Here is a 17,435-nt window from a genome sequence, read left to right as displayed (position 1 = left end):
GAAGTGTCTTGCTTCAGGATGAATTACCCTATTTTGTAAACTCAGTTAACTGGCTTTATAGTCTTGATTTAGATGATTATCCTTGACTGAAAAAGGAATGGCTGATGGTTGTCATGCTGCTATTGTGTACTAAAATATCCTTATCCTGTGATCAAGTCTCCAGCTAAGGTTCTGATTTTCAGTCTTGTAAGGACAAAGCTTGGAAAAATATGATGCACAGTTTTCTTAACATCTTATTTTGGGGATGCAATGCTGTGCTCAAACTTTTTGTTAATATGACGTTCGGAGCTGTAGTTCCTGAATGGTTATCTTTGGCCGTGTCTCATTCTGGTACATCCAGTTCCTGCCGCGTGTCCAGAAGAGGCACCTGTACTGAAGTATACAAATTACCTGTTTGCAAATGCAGTGAGCATATTCTGATACAGCCCATTTCTGCCTGTGGCATCATTCCTCCTGCTGAGAATCTGTCTGGGAGAGATTCTGTCTTGCTGGGGAAAAGAAGCAAATGTAACTACCCAAAACCAGTGTGTGATATTGCCTCATACTCTTATTCTTTAAACCACAAGCCTGGACAGAAACACTGTTATAAAAGAAAGATCATGCAGTACTCCTCAGCTAATGAGAAGAAAATGTCTTTTTGACCAATTTTGAAATACTAGCAGCTTGTATCCAAATCTGCTTCTCATTAGGAGTTGTCTAAGAGAGATGAAGTGTAGGTCTAAGAATTTGATGAGTTCCTACTACTGTCCTATAAACACTTCTTTTTGTACTTCAGACCACTATTAACTACTGTACCAGGACAGTAAGATTTTAAAAGTATATGCCAGATTTGTGATTCTTGTACACTGTAGCAAAATCAGTTTGGAAGGGACTCGCTGCGTGGTAGAAGGTTAACTTAGAAGGGTCTAGTGAGAATCTCTTTGCTGTGCTCCTTGTATATTGTATACCACAGAATAAACTATAACCTGCTTTAATAAATCTAAGAAAACCTCATAAAAGGAGACAGTAAAAGGCCATTATTGCAATTTGATGCTATCGGGGAGCTACTGGGTGGAGTACTACTACTTAGTAGTCTACAGTCCATGCTATGTAAGAAAACATGAAAAAAAACAATCCAGTTCTCCTACCAACCTGATTCTGAGGAAGATTCTTTCCCAAGAGTAGATTAGCTGAAAGTAAAGCAATAAAGCAATAATGCATAGTTTTAATGTGCATATCCACAGTATGTTAAATTGGATTAAGTTACAGTACAGTGCTCCTGCTGTGCTAGAGGGTCATGCAAGTTTAAACTTCAGTTAGGAATATTTCAGAATATGGATAAACCCATTAAAGGTATGTTGGTGTTACACAGAAAATACGGTACTTTGTGCATAATAAACTTTTTTAAAAGTAAGATATGGCTGGTGGGCTGCCAGTATGGGATTGAAGAAGGGGTAGGTTGTCTCCTTGAAAGAAAAGGAAAATATATTCAGTTTCTGAAAATAAGAATTCCAATTTCCAGATTAAAAAAAAAAGAGGCTTGTAATATGAGAATGTTGCATAAAGATATGTGTTATGTATGCAAAGAGATGTGAATCACCAGTGTGTATGGTGGAATATAATGTTCTTGGTCATCCAGGTACCAGATTAACCATAAGCAAATTAAAAACTCTATTACATATTGTTACTATCCTTTACTAGTCTTTCAGGTGGGCACTGAGGAAGTCTCATCAACAAGAAGGCTGAAGGGTCTCAAGAAGGACTTCAGGGCCGCGGGGAGACTTGTTCAGGGGCCTAAGTAGCTTTCTCATCTCTCCTGCCAGTTACAAGCAATAACAGTGGAAACATCAGGAAAATCATGAAAATTAATTCCAGACTCCGGCACTGGTGTTAGTGTCAGAATTTTTGAATTTTTTGACCATGGGTTAATTTACATGCTTCAGGCCCGCTGGCAGCAGATGGGATATGCCTGTGCCAAAGGAGGAAAAGTATTCTAGCTCAGGAGTTAGCAGGGCTCATAGAGAGGGCTTTAAACTAGGTTCGAAGGGAGAAGGGGTAAAACCAGGCTTGCTAGAAATGAGCCAGGGGGTGCCATGCCACTGTTGGAGGCTAGATACACAGGGCAACTTGAATGAATATATGCCAATGCCCACAGCAGGGGCAACAAACAGGAGGAGCTGGAAGCCATTGTGCAGCAGGAAAACCATGGCATAGTTGCCACCACAGAAATGTGGTGGGATGGTTTGCATGATTGGAGTGCTGCAGTGGACAGCTACAGAAGGAATAGGTGAGGAAGGAGAAGTGATGGGGTTGCCCTGTATGTCAGGGCATGCATTGACTGCCTGGAACTTAATGTTATAAGCAAGAAGGTTGAATGTTTGTGCATGAAGATCAGGGGGAAGGCCAGCCAAGCAGATACCATAGTAGGGGTCTGTTACAGACGACCTAACCAGGATGAAGCTGTGCATGAAGCATTCTCCAATTGGGAGAAGTTTCACAGTTGCTAGCCCTTGTTCTCATGAGGGACTTGAACTTAGCAGATGCCTGCTGGAAATACAATGCAGCGGAGAGGAAACAGTCCAGGAGGTTCTTGGAGGGTGTGGAAGATAAGCTCCTGACCCAGCTGGTGAGTGAGCCAAGCAGGGGAGATGCCTGGCTGGATTTGCTGTTCCCAGAGGAATGGTGGGTGATGCGCTGGTTGGAGGCTGTCTGGGGCAAAATTAAATAATAGATTTTTTGATGGTTGGAGAGGTCAGGAAGAAGGTCAGCGAAGCTGCCACCTTAGGTTGCTGTAGGGCTGACTTTGGCCTATTTAGGATGCTGGTTGAGAAGAACCCCTTGTGAAATATTACTGAAGGACAGGGGAGTCCAGGAAGGCTGGATAAGAATGAAATTTTCAAGGTGCAGGAGCAGGCAGTCCCCATGTGCTGAAAATCAAACTGATGGGGAAGAGACCAGCCTGGCTGAACAAGGAGATACTACTCTAACTCGGGAAAAAGTAAGAGAGTCTATCACCTATGGAAGAAGGGACTGTCACCCCATGAGGAGTACAAAGAGATTGTTAGGTAATGCAGGGAGAAAATTAAAAAGGCAAAGGCACAGCTGGAACTAAATCTGGCCACTGCTATAAAAGATAATAAAAAGTATTTTTACAGATATATTGGCAATAAAAAGAGGGCCACGGAGAATCTCCATCCTTTACTAGATACTAGGGGAAACCAAGTGACCAAGGATGATAAAAAGGCTGAGGTATTTAATTCTGCCTTTGCTTCAGTCTTTAAGAGTCACACAAGCTATCCTTAGGGTACTCAGTCTCCTGAGTTGGATGGCAAAAATGGGAGCTGATTCAAGTCCCCATAATCCAGGAAGAAATGACTAGTAACCTCCTGCTCCATTTAGATGTACACAAGTCTATGGGACCAGATGGGTTCCACCCAAGAGAGCTTGCAGGCGAGTTCAAGCCACTGTTCATCATTTATCAGCAGTCCTGGTCTAGTGAGCAGGTCCCAGAGGACTGGAGGTTGGCCAGCATCACATCTCCCTACAAAAAGGGAAGGAAGGAAGACCCTGGAAACTACAGTCCTGTCAGCCTGATGTCAGTGCAGGGGAAGGTCATGGAGCAGGTCATACTGATTGAGATCACAACACATCCAGAAAAACTGGAGGATTAGGCCCAGTCAGCATGGGTTCATGAAGGGCAGGTGCTGCTTGACCAACTTGATCACCCTCGATGACAGTGTGACCCATCTGGTTGATAAGGCTGTAGACATTGTCTGTTTGGACTTGACTAGAGCATTTGACACTGTCTCCAGCACCAATCTTCTGGAAAATCTGGCTGCTCATGGCCTGGATATGCGTATTTTTCAGTGGATTGAAAACTAGCTGGAGGGCTGAGCCCAAAGACTGGTGGTGAATGGTGTTATGTGTAGTTGGCAAGTGGTCAGTAGTGGTGCCCTTCAGGGCCTGGTATTGGGGCCAGCGTTGTTTAATGTCTTTACTGATGGTCTGGATGAGGGGATTGATTGCACCTTCAGTAAATTTGCAGACAACATCTGGTTGGGCAGGAGCATTGATCTGCTGGAGGGTAGGAAGGCTGTGCAGAGGGATCTGAAAAGGCTGGATCGATGAGCTGTGGCCAATGGTATGAGGTTCAACAAGGCAAAGTGCTGGGTCACAACAACCCCATGGAATGCTACAGGCTTGGGGTAGAGTGGCTGGAAAGATGCTCGGTAGACCTGGGGGTCCTGATTGACAGCCACTGAACATGAGCCAACTTGTGCCCAGGCAGCCAAGAAGGCCAACAGCATGCTGGCCTGTACCAGCAATAGTGTGGCCAGCAGGGCCAGGGCAGTGATCATCCGCCTGTGCTCAGCACTGGTGAGGCAGCGCCTTGAATACTGTGTTCAGTTCTGGGCTCCTCACTACAAGAGAGACATTGAGGTGCTGGAGCAGGGTCTAGAGAAGAGCAACAAAGCTGGTGAAGGGTCTGGAGAATAAGCCTTATGGGGAATGTTTCAGGGAACTGGGGTTGTTTAGTCTGGAGAAGAGAAGGCTCACGGGGGACCTTATTGCTCTCTACAACTGCCTGAAAGGAGGTTGGAGTGAGGAGGTGCCTGGTCTCTTCTCCCAAGTAACAAGTGATAGAACAAAAGAAAATGGGAAGGCTGCACGAGGGAGAGTTTAGATTGGATATTTTAGGAAATATTTCTTCACCTAAAGGGATGGTCAGGCACTGAAGCAGGCTGCCCAGGGAAGTGGTGGAGTTACCATTGCTGGAAGTCTTCAAAAAACATGTAGATAAGGACCCTAGTGACATGGTTTAGTGGTGGACTTGGCAGTCATGGGGTAATGGTTGGACTTGATGATCTTAAAGGTCTTTTCCAACTGAGCTGATTCCATGATTATGTTGAATGTCCTACTGCTTATAACATGCTTGTTAAAACTCCTGTAATAGTCAATACTTGGGGAGCAATTTGGTAGCAATTCTTTTTGAGTCTTTTGATATTTTTCTGAGTGCGTGTGCGTATTATATAAATATATGTACGTGTACGTGTGTATATAAATTTTACTGACAAAGCAAAACAAATTACTTGGCTTACCATGACTGAGTGTTACTGAATCCAATTACCCAGACTGCCTTACTGGGGCAGACACTGATCAAAGTCTTCCTAAGGTTTTGTAGTGGTATTGTTACTGTTCTTTTTCGGTTTCTCTTTCTGTTTTCTAGCACAGTTTAGCCTTGCTTCTTTCCTTCCTTGCCAGTGGTGAGCAGGAAGGTTGGTTGCAGGTTTGGGAAGCAAGAGCCAGTATGCTTGTCCATCAGACTGATGAGTAAAAGAAACATGTAGGCTCACAGCTAATTACGTAACTTCCAGTTTTGCACAGTGGGACTCCAAAGAGTTAATTATTCAAAGCAAACAAAAAAATGCCTCTATTTTGATGTTAGTATATCTTATTGAGCAACTGAACACCTCTCTATTTCAGTAGAAAATATGAGAATAGCTTTTGGGGTGTTATTTTTAGTCCTTGTGGAAGGAGCTATTGCATACTTTCATAGAATCATAAGCCATCAACTAAAATTACTTTTAGTAGGTGCTATTCTTCTCTGTCCATTTGTTTTATTAGGATTAGTACTAGTTGGCCCTGTCGTGTCAGATGTTCTCATTGCAAGGTAGAGTCTGTTGTTGGCAGAGGAGCTTTTGATAGCTCTTGAATAGTTGGAGTTGCTTTAAAAAAACATCATCATCCTGAAGCAGGAAGTTGTATGAAAACACTCTGGCTGCTGTCTTTGTTCAACTTGCTTTTGCATCAGTGAGGACTTGGATGTGTCAAGGTGGTGGTTTCTGACAAGGTCTGTGTCTTTCCTTAAAATGCAAAGCAGCGTTCCTGTTGTCCCACTTCATGCATTGGAGTAACAGAGCTGTCCTTGGCACAGAAGTTGTAAAGATAGATGAGAACTGATCATACCACACTTCAAAGGAGGTATGAACTGGCAAAGCAATTTGACTTGTTTTGAAATCTCCTGGATCTCTGGCTGCTGGTAGCTGGAGTTTTTGCAGTGGGTAACTTGAGGACAGCATCACTACAGTTCTATTGGGTGAATGGTAAGTGTTTTCAAAGAAGGAAGAGCAAGTAAGAATGGGAGAAGTATTTAGTGTGTTAAAATTGAAACTTCCTTATCAGATGACTGACAGTAGTATGCCTTTTTTTAGGCTGGGATTATTTTTTTTTTTTTAGGATGGATTCTCTTTATTTTGGTCTCTGGTGGAGAGTGCCTAATGTGAACTCTGTTCCAGTCTATCTTGATGCACATTGACATAACTGAACCAAGGGAACGTACATTCTGGAGTAGGGACCTTGATGTGCAGTTTGCCATGTGTTTTTGGACTATATTCACCAAAGAGTCTCATGACCTACTTAGGAGACTGCTTAACAGGTGATAGTGGTGCTTGAGGGATCTGGCTTGGTGCACATCCTCAAAGGAGAATTATCTTTGACTTCAAAGAACTCTGAAGTTGATGGAAGACCCCAGCTCCTGCACAGTTGAAGCTGAATGTAACATCTGTTTCGGCTGCTGAGTTGTGAATCTAGGACAGATTGAAGGCAAGAGGAAGCTCAGTTCTGTGGCAGGAGATTCCTGATGAAACGTGATCTCGTAATTTTCCAGTTTTGACCAAAAACATCCTGATGCCCACTGCCCTGCTCAGTCGTCAGCTGGGTGTCTTGTCTAGCTGTAGGGGCGGTGTGAGTGAAGGAAATAGTTTAAACTTGCGTTGTTGTTAATCTTTAGTTGCCCAGAAATCTTGTGGGATGAAAGATGAGAAGGGAGCTTGCTGTCCTGTGAAGAGGGAAACAACCCTTTTTGCTTGTGATGGGGCAACGTCAGGTACTTGCTTATGTCATTTAGAGTACTTAAATGCCTTGCCTCTGCACTAAGTGGTTATTGGAAAGAAAGAGGGGCTGCATCTGTCTGTCTCTATCAAACGTACCTCTGACTGTTTCAGAGTGACTCGTGTATGGTGTCTGGCTCCTGCAGCTCTTCCCATGCAGCTCCACTGTGCTATTTGTTCAGCATTTCTGTAATGGCTGTGCTTGAGTGCTGCCTTTTCATTTTTTTTCTTCTGTCTGCTGAAGTTTTGAAGCTCTGCCACATCCTCAGAAATGGGTCAGGGCTTGCGTTGCCTCTTGTAAAGATGATTCCATGCCTGGGGCTGCAAATCTTGCTAGAGTCAGCCTAAATTTGACTACATAAAACATGTGGAAGTGGATGAAATAAGCCCTACTGTTTTTTGGCATTGTTAGAGAATGACTGGTTGATAAACATGACCAAATAAGTATCTCTTTGGGAGATTTTTGGAAGTTATTTTCACAGCCTTAATTTTTTTTGGAAGGTGAGATGGCTAACTGCTGTAATTTCCATCCCCGACACTTGGAAGAACGATATGATTGTCACAAGTGTGCACCCTACTTACTTGAAAATCCATTTATGTGATCGGATTGTGGGAATATATTCTGATTTAATTTTTTTTTTCTGTAGGTGTGAGAATAATGATGATGATCTCTTGTATAGTATTATGGTGTATTAGTAAAATATGCAATTCAGTATAATAGCATTTAGTAGAACAGCATTCACCAATATTTAACTTTTGGAGTTACTCTGATATCAGATAGTTTGAATATAAGCAAAGCTGGCTCAATTCCAGTCATATTTGTTGAAACAAATACTGTGGGCACTCGCAAGTCAGACCATGGTGGTGGTACTATGAAAAAAGAAGCTATCCGAGTTGTAAAGCCAAGCAGTTACGAGTTGCTTAAATCACAGCTGCTGCTTCAACCTCAATTTTTTTGGCCCTTGTACTTGCCTGGTGTAACTGGGTGATGTAGCAGTCTGCAGGGAAATGCAGTGTACACTCAGGTAATTAAAGTCTGTAATATAATGCGTACACATTGGGAGGCAGAATTAAGGTTGCACTATCATCTGTAAATCTTGCATCTGCTAATTTGAGCACATGGCTTATTAACTGCTTCCCACCCCTCAAGACCCGCTCCCAAAAACATATTGGAAGCTGAACTTTCTGCCTGATGATGACAGCTGGTTGTGTATGCTGATACTATGCAAGCTATAGTGCTGCTGCTTTTAAGGGACACTATGATAGCCTGCAGTAAGAAAAGGTGATGTTTCAGACTGACATGCTACTCTGGCATGTAAAGTTTCCTACTTAAATAGCTTTAAAATAATGCAAATATAAAATATATATTCTGTTAAATCAACTCTTTTGTGTACTTTAGAAGATTATCTTTAGACTACATTTTTGTCAATATGTATTTTTTTGTCAAGACAATTAGAGACAGGTCTGTACTGCCAGAACTAGTTTCCTGATGAAATTTAAACATTTGTTTTATTCTCGCTTTGTGATTTATGTGATTAGCTGGTCTTTAGAAAACAAACCTAAACGTTGTGCTGCTTTAAATAAGGAAAAGAGCATTACTGTTCTCCCAAGCAGCTCTTGTTTGCATTAAAAATCAGATGAATCTGTTTGGATCAGACTTACCAAAACAGAGTGTACTTTGGATTAAAAACTAAGGGATGGTAAATTTGCTTCAGAATTAAAAAGTCCTGAGTAACTGGAAATTATGACTTCATAGTGTCTATTAGACTATCTGAGCTGCCTCAGGACATATCTGGGGCATATTCTTCCTATGAGTTAGTTGTTGTGATTTGTAATGGTTGTGTTGTGAGCTTTCCAGATGTCAGCATCCTGTTTACTTGCTTTTAAGCCCAACAGTTATTACATTTTGTGTCTCCAGTTTGTACTGTTGGAATAATGTAGCCTGTGATACATAGAAGGGATATCTGCCCTGGCTGAGCTGACACTGAATTGTTTTGCAGTTCTTGATTTGTTGGATGAAGATGCTGGTGTGGCTGCTGCTGATTTGCAAGACAGGACATGAGTCTGATAGCCTCAGAACCGGTACAGTTACCGGTAAAGCAGAAATAACTTACATTTGTAAGTGTGTGCTGGAAAAATGGACCTGTTTTTACACTAAAAGAAAGTGCAGCTTCTTGAAATGAACTTGGAATATTGCTGATATAAGTAAAAATAGAATGGTCTATTTCTAAAAATTGTCCTGGGTTAAATGATAACCTGACTTTTCCATGAGTTTTTCAGCAGTATTGGTAGTGATACATTTCAGGGCATGAGCTGCACAGTTAATATCCTGTGTAATTTTAGGGATGGTTTTGTGATGTATAAATTTATATTTGGCATTCTGAATGACATCTAAATGTATAGCTTGCAGGTTGTATGAAATAGGAAGAAATGGCTATGGTGCGGGTGCTGTTTATAAGGCCCCGCTCTAATGAGCAGAAATGGTTTTCCTGCATATGAAGGAGTACAATTCCTGAAATAGCTGGTTTTGTTGCTTTACCCACACCAAATGACTTCCTCTGATCTTTATTAACTGAGTGCTTATTCTTGTTTGACATGCAAATACATTACAGGGAGAAACTGAAGTTTATATTAAGGTCAAATAAGTGCTTTGTATATGTTACGTCAAACTGATGAGGGGAATTTATTACTGTTTCTGGGAGCAAGATAACTTCTTGAGAGACAGAAATAATGCACTTAGTTATGCTGAATTAATGATACTGAAAAATGCATTACTGTGAGTTTTGTTTCTGTTTAAAATGTCTTGATACCAGTGTGTTAAAGGCTAGACTACTTGGAAGATACCGCTCTTAGAGCTCTTTTCCTCATTTGGTGCTGACTTTGGGCTATTACACCCCATTATAAATTATTTGAATATCTTTATTGTATCCTACTATTTGAAATGTACAGGAGCATACTCCTGGCTACTTGCTAAGTTGCTAGGTTTAATTGTCTTAGGTTGGTGATTAGAAGGTGAGTCAAAGCAAGAATACTGTCTCTTAAAAATTGTAAGTTGTCTCCTGACGTCACTTTCTCAGAACTTTCTTACCAATAGGTTAAACAAATGAATTCTTACTATGTTTGCCTGTTTGTTTTTTTTTCCTAGTTACATTCAGTGTTTCTCCTCATCTGCTGCACTTGTTGCTTCCATCTCTCTCCTCTTTGACCTGTCCTAAATATATGTACTTGCTTCCATGTAAAGACCATGATACTGCATAATAGTTTACTGCCTCACATTTCTGCTTAAATTCACCTGAGAAAAGAGTATTTGTGCTGGATGCAATGCGATTCCATGTCTTTGCTGTGAGGTGCTACAATAATAAACTACCACAGTAAGTGAAAATTGGCTTTTTACTACTTGTGTGAAAATACCCACAGTGTGAAGTAATTTCACCAGTCAGTGCTGGACTCCTGGCCCAGAAACAGTCCTCTATACAGTGAGGAGCAGTGAACTATATTCCAAAAGATAGCAGTGGATGAGTCTCTGCTTCAGCATCTGAGTGGTGCTAATCTTTTCTCTCTCTTCTCTCCCACCCTTAATTTTTTGTTCTTCCTTAAACTAGTAGAATTAAGCTGCACTGCAGGCTTCTGGGGAAAGGAGTGTCTTCTGCTGGCAACACCTTAGGCTCAGCAAAGAAATGTTGCATAAATAAAAATAAACAGCAGCCACTGATGCCAGGGGACAAGCAAGTTCTTTTGTCTTGGAGCACAAGAGTGTCACTGTACCATATTGAGTTAACACAAAGGAAAAGTAGTCCTAGATGTACAATTACCTGTAGATCTTGGAGGTTATGCCAGCTTGCCACAACTAGGACTTGTGAAAAGAGGTCACTGCCCTGTGATGTGACACTGTGACTTGTAAGATACACACCCAGCAACTTTTGTATGCTTAAGATAGCAACCACAGTGGTATGGGGTGTGGCAGTAGGTGCATGTCAGTGTGTTATATCATGCTGTGCACGTACTTGTGTGGTTTGAGCCTTGAGGATTCAGCCCTTTCTTTAGGGTCTTTAAAAGGGGTTTTATACTATGAGTTAGTTAAATGAATGGCTCAACTTAAGTGCTGTAATGAAAAGTTAGCGTGGGTTTGGTTGTATCACTTCCTTCCTGGTCACTACCCTGTAACAGTGCTAGCATAAAGGTGTCAGAGTAGCGGCTGTTACAAACCCAGGAGAGCTCCCTATTAAATGTGCCTAAAGGGCTATGGAACAACACTGTGCATTTGAAGCACACTGGTGATTTGAGTTCGCCCAGTTTGAGGTTTCTGTGATGAAACCTAAATATAGCACAAACCCGCACTGACTAATTTTAACATTCTGCTGCTGCATGAGGCTCTGTCTAGAGTTAAACAGCATCAGTGATCATAGCCAAGGCTTGCCTTGATGCTCTAAAATAGTAATTGGACTTCAGGTCTGGCTTTTTTTTTCCTCCCTAGGTGTGTTAATACTACAATGCTTAAGGCATGTCTTTTACAATACCTGCCCTTTGTCATTTCCATCACTAGATATTCCCCAACCATAGTTAAATGTGGATCTCGAAGCGACTAGCTGAGCCAACTTTGCAGAGCTCAGTTAACACCTTAATGTTTTTTTGCATTGCTTCTGGGTTTGCAGCTGGTTCTGACTGCACTCCTGTGCATTGTGCGAAGTGAAAGCAGAATTGTTGGCTTGCCCTGGTCACTGGTGTGCACAGTGTGTGGATATTGCTGTGCAGCTGCTGCAGGACAGAACACAAGTCTGATAGCATCAGAACTGGGATTGCTGCAAGGCAATTAGGATGGGATGGTTCCTAAATGCAGTAATAATCATTGTAACCTGTACTTGTGTGGATATAAATCTTTTAGTTCGCCAAGCATGTTGAACTGTGCTGTAGGCTATCCCTTATGTCTGTAACTAGATATTCAGGTGAGGTGGGGTGAGGTGAATCTGGTCAAGGGAATGGTTTTGAAACCCTCTTAACACTGCAAGCTGGTGACAGTCATGGGATTCTGTAAAGATAGAACCCAAGGCTTTGTTTTAACTCTCTGAAGTTTTACTCTTTCAGGAATATACCCAGATCTGGTTTTCTTACAGAAATTGTTGGAAGCGTTAAAGCATATGAAAAGAAATCTATCTGAATTGTGTATTTTCTGTGTGATGGATGTACAGGATGAGTTACTTTGGAGGAAATGAGGGAATATGATCCAGGCTGAGCTTATATGCTTTACTTGATGTAACTTAAAAAAGCTTCAGATATATGATGCTGTGTAGTAATCCTATACAGTCTTGGATTCAGGATGGGAAAACACCCTTTTTGCTAAATAGGCTTTGATGCTGACAATTACAGTTTAGAATTTTTACACAAGTGAAGCCATAAATTAGGCGTGGAGTTGATACATTTTTTTTTCCACTTTTAAATTTGAAAGAAGGTATACCATTCATTTATGTTGGATTGTGATAATTATCATCTTCATCTTATATGTTTTTTAAATGCAAAGTAGAAATCTTAAACATATGAAAACAAAGACTAAGAAATTATAATTATGGGACAATTGAAAGTATAAAATGAATGTCTTAAACTGATCTCTCCACCCCTCCCTAATTTATTTCAGGTTTATGACTCTGACTGTTGCGACAGCGTTCTTCTGGAGCTGCGAGAATATCTGCCAAAATACTTTGGTGTCTGGTCACCACCTACTGCACCAAATGGTACTGTTCTAATTTTATCTGTTAATCCAGACCTCCTGGAGAGATCTTCTGAAGACTGATTTTTGGTAGTTGTGAGCTCCGTAGGTTTTTTGGTTTTGCTTTCTAACTCACTAATGTTCCCTCTAACAATTGGTTCCAGTTTCTATTTGCCTGGCTGGATTAGGTCCTTGGGGTCTTCCTCCCAGGGAGATGGCTCATGGCTGTTTGTCAGGCAAACACTTCCTGAGTAGCTGGACCTGATGCATATTGCCTGGAGCTGCTGCTCTAGTCTGGGTCATGTCAGAGGAGTGGGCAAGTTGCATGTTGACGTCTGGTCAGACCATCAGAGCAAGAGTCAGGCACTGTGTGGGTGTGTAAGGAGGAAAAAGTAGACAGGCTGGGGCCTAAGGGGATGTGTTCAAACTGGACTCTGCTGCTGGATCTGCAGAGATTGGATACCATCACCAGGCCATATCATACAAAGCAGTTATTTCATCAGTTATTTCCCCATTCTGGGGATCTCTGCTTGTCATCCTCTGTTTGAATGGAACGAAGCTCTGATATCTTAACTTCATGTTTGTAAAACATGGTAGGAGCCAAGAAGAAAAAGGTATTTGGGGAGATTGTCTTTTCAAGAGAAAATAGATATTATCAATGGGGACTTTTATTATTCACATTGGGGAAATAGAGTTCTGGAACACAGGTAAACAAAAGGATGCCATTAAGTCTATTTAAATGCATGGCCACCAAAACTAGATGCTGGGCTCCCTTAATATAATTGCCTTCTTTTGCTCATGTTGCCACTTGATAGACTTGTTTTCCCAAGAAAGTAGTAAGACAGTGTCCAAAGACATTGTCTAAACTCAGCAAAAATAAATGCAAGGAGAATTGTGGTAGTACCCAGCACTTTCTTGGCTCAGATATCCTTTCACGCTTTTGCATTTGGCACTAACTCAAATAGCTCTACTGGAGCTTTTTCCTTCCCTCGTAATTTTATGTATGTCATGGAGCTCACTTAATGTCCCCTCCAAATTGCAAATATTTTTTTTCTATTCACAATATGATCTTAAGTTATAAAAATACATGTTTTAGCCAAGATACAGTAATTCAACACATGCCTAGTTTACTTTGGGCGTTGACTAGTAGTGTGCACCATGGGGCTGAATTTTGGCAGGTCTCCAATAGTAGTTCAGACACAGCTGGTAGGAATAACTATTTAAAGGAAGACTTAACTTTGATTTTGCTTGTTTTGCTTCTTGGAAATAGTATACCATCAGGAGCCCTCTTTATAGAAAGCTGTGGCTGAGGTTCAAACAAAACACTTCATTGCCAACTCCATTATCTGTATTATTAATCAGTTTTGTGTAGTCTTGATAGACGTCAAATATGTTGGAGACGGTGGAGCTTAACAGAATGCACGCATGCTGGATACATCCAAAGCTACGGAGATTACCATTCATGTTGGGAGTCATTTGTTGTTTAGTAGGTATTTGCAAATGTGGTTTTGCTAATGCCAGGTGTGAAGGAAAACCTGTGATTCATCTCTGTGTGTGCATTGGTGCTTGGCATCAGAGGTGCAAACAATCAGCATTGTTGCATTTGGACTCATAAAAAGTAGGGAAGCAAGTTCAGAAAAATAGGAGGAGGGGAAGTAATCGCACAGAGGAGGGACATGGAGAGGGGACATTTCTGGGAAAGGTGGGGATGGGTTTATTACCTGTCCCCCAAATTACCCATGAACAAAGCTCTGGTTCAAAAGATTGAACAATATGCTTATGTGCTGTGGTGTGTCCCAGTGACATTAGATGAGGGAATCTAGCTGCTCAAAAGATACCTAGTTCTTAAATGTAGATCGAGGATGTATTTGTAGGCTTTTGCAGTCCTGACATTTGGAAGCATGACTTTTCCTCTGGCAGTTGGTGTTCTACAGATTCGGTACAACCTGAATAGTGAACTCAGTAATTCCTTATTATTTCTTAGTTGGGCATAGGTGACTTCCAAAAACCAAAAATAAAATTAAACAATCTGTCAGTTACCAAACCGCTTGCTGCAAGATCTGAACTGTATGTATTTTTAAAGAGTATTTGTGTGGAGGACCAATGGTTTGCCACGGCAGAGAGAGGATGCCATTGGTGTTCTTGTTTCTTACAAAGTTCCTTTTATTTATGAGCTAAGCAGGAAAGAGGGAGAGATCTTTGCTAAATGGTGTCTCATATGTGTAGCATCATAATTGTTACCTTGGGTAGAAGATCGAGAGTTTGAGTAGGTTCATGCAGAAAGGAAAAGAATTGTAGGTTTGTGCTAGGAAAAAAACAGAGTAACTTAATTTAGGACCACTCTGACCTTGATCTGTGACTGTCTCTGAGTTTTCATGTAAAAAAAGATAAGAGATTGAGAGCAGCCCTGCAGAGAAGGACTTGAGGGTGCTGGTTGATGAGAAAATGAACATGAGCCAGCTTTAGTGTGCACTCGCAGCCCAGAAAGCCAACCGTAGCCTGGGCTGCATCAAAAGGAGTGTGACCAGCAGGTTGAAGGAGTTGATGCTGCCCCTCTACTCTTCTCTTGTGAGACCTCACCTGGAGTACTGTGTGCAGTTCTGATGTCCTCAACATAAAAAGGACGTGGAACTGTCAGAACAAGTCCATAGGAGGACCACGGGGATTATCAGGGGACTGGAGCACCTCCCATATGAAGACAGGCTGAGAAAGTTGGGGCTGTTCAGGCTTGAGAAGAGAAGGCTGTGTGGAGGCATCATAGCAGCCTTCCAGTATCTGAATGTGGGCTACAGGGATGCTGGGAATGGACTCTTCATTAGGGACTGTAGTGACAGGACAAGGGGTAACGGGTTAAAACTTAAAAAGGGGAAGTTTAGATTGGATATAAGGAAGAAACTCTTTACTGTGGGAGTGGTGAGGCACTGGAATAGGTTGCGTAAGGAAGTTGTGAAGCTCCAACCCTGGGGGTGTTCAAGACTAGGTTGGACAGAGCCTTGGGTGAGATGGTTTAGTGTGAGGTGTACCTGCCCATGGCAGGGGGGTTGGAACTTGATGATCTTAAGGTCCTTTTCTACTCTAACTAGTCTATGATTCTATGTGACAAGTTAGCAGCAACTGTGGTGGGTAAGGTGGAGGAACACAAGGAGTTTATTTTCTTAGAGAAGTATGTGGGGAGAAGCATCAGTCTATGCTGAAAATGTAGATGAGTGGATGAAATAGCTAGCTAAAAGGGGTGAAATGTATTTATGTAAGTGATATTATAGGAAGTGTGACAGAAAAGATGGACTGATACAGTGTCAATAAAATTTGTAAAATACTGTCCTGCTATGCTGAAATTACCTAGTGCTGCTGCACAGGAGTCGGGTGACACTCCATGTCTCTAAAATAAACTAAAATGGGAGTGAGACAAGTTGATTTAAACTTTGCATTCACTGGCATCATTAGTATTTGGAGTTGATTAATCAAGAACTGGAAAAGTTGTTATAAAAATGTGGGTGCCTTCCCCCTTCCTTCTCTCCTTCCCCCTTCCTTCTCTCCTTCCCCCTTCCTTCTCTCCTTTCCCCCTCCTTCTCTCCTTCCCCCTTTTGTTGCTGGGAGCAACTGAGGCTTCTCCCTGCTTATTCATATGTTTTGAGGCACGTCTTATAAGTTATGAGAAGAATTCAGGCACTTCAGTTTGTCACTTCTGATTCCAGTTAGGACTGAATGCATCAACATGTATGTGCTTATCTCCTTTGGGATTGTAATAAAATATGTAAATAATATGTCAGACCACATCTTGGTGCCTCCTTCCCTGCCACTGAAAAATACAAGCAGGGGGAGGGCAAGCTTCTGGGGAATGATTTGTTTAAATCCTTGTAATATATAGTCAGGATTACGAACCAAAGCTAAGATAAAAAAATCATTACAAATTCTTTTTTCTGAAGGAGATTTTAATTTAACCTGGTCTTAAATGGCAAATGCATGATTTTCAGAAGCATCTTGGGTTAGCAGTGTACTGCATAATAATTTAGAAAATCTGAACTGCTTGAAAAATCTGCAGGTTTTTTGTTTAACAAAAGGAGAGGAAGGAGAGTTCTCCAGTTATCTAGGCTCAGCTGCACTTGATGACTTTGAGAAGGACACATGGGGTCAGAGCGTCACTTCAAAAGGTAGTGATACCTCCCAATGTCTGAATCTGAAGATTACTTTGTTTGCTTTAGTCTCAGTGCTTTGAGATATTGTAGGAATAAGTGTTGCAAGGTGTAATATGTTCTGATATTGTGGGTTTAGGGTCTGTTTCAGAAGACTGTAGATCTTGAACACAGTGCAGATAAGAACTGAACAGTGCCAGGAAAATTGAAGCATAAACACTTGGATGGATTTTTCTGAAGCTGTAATTAACTTGGTATAATGCTTTGTGGTGGCATTGCTCTCCCCACAAGGACAAAAAGCTTTTTGAGAGTAGGGGTGTGCACTGAACAGGTGTAACAGTCTTAATTCTGAGCTAGCAGTTAGCCAGTGATGAAGATTTAGCAATTCCAAAAAAGTGAGAGAGATGAGTCATTTCTGGATAATTCACAGGCTTTGCCAAGTAATTAGTGTTTCCCAGGGCTAGTGTTAGCTCCTAAGTTATTTTAATGCTTTTAAAAATAGTAATTGTTACATTTTTAGGAGGTCAATAAGGGAGATATTGTAGCTTAACAGATATTAAATGGATGGGGAACTAAAAATTAACAGATATTTAAAACTTCTAAATACATTGGAGGTTCTGAATGTTGGTGCCATATGCTTAAAAAGAGGGATTTGTTCTAGTGGAGTAGAGGGCAGAGGATAAGCATGGGTGCTCTACAAGTGCCTTTGGTGGGAAGGGCGTGACTATCTTG

The 17,435-nt window shown here is 41.4% G+C and overlaps 1 protein-coding gene across 1 annotated transcript in view; it reads left to right on the top strand.

Annotated features, from left to right (window-relative positions):
• Positions 1-17,435, top strand: part of IPMK (inositol polyphosphate multikinase) — a 48,331-nt gene that overhangs the window by 11,663 nt on the left and 19,233 nt on the right. The window contains exon 3 of the mRNA XM_061373846.1: positions 12,499-12,595. Within this exon, the coding sequence (XP_061229830.1) occupies positions 12,499-12,595 (97 nt within the window). The remainder of the gene's footprint in view (positions 1-12,498; positions 12,596-17,435) is intronic.

Source organism: Neopsephotus bourkii, unplaced genomic scaffold (genome assembly GCF_033783945.1).
Source record: "Neopsephotus bourkii isolate Nb327-2 ecotype Australia unplaced genomic scaffold, CSIRO-AGI_Nbou_v1 NB_1634, whole genome shotgun sequence".
In the NCBI taxonomy this organism is placed as follows: domain Eukaryota; kingdom Metazoa; phylum Chordata; class Aves; order Psittaciformes; family Psittacidae; genus Neopsephotus; species Neopsephotus bourkii.
The sequence above is the reverse complement of the archived record's forward strand: the minus strand, read 5'-3'. Positions and strand labels throughout refer to the sequence as shown.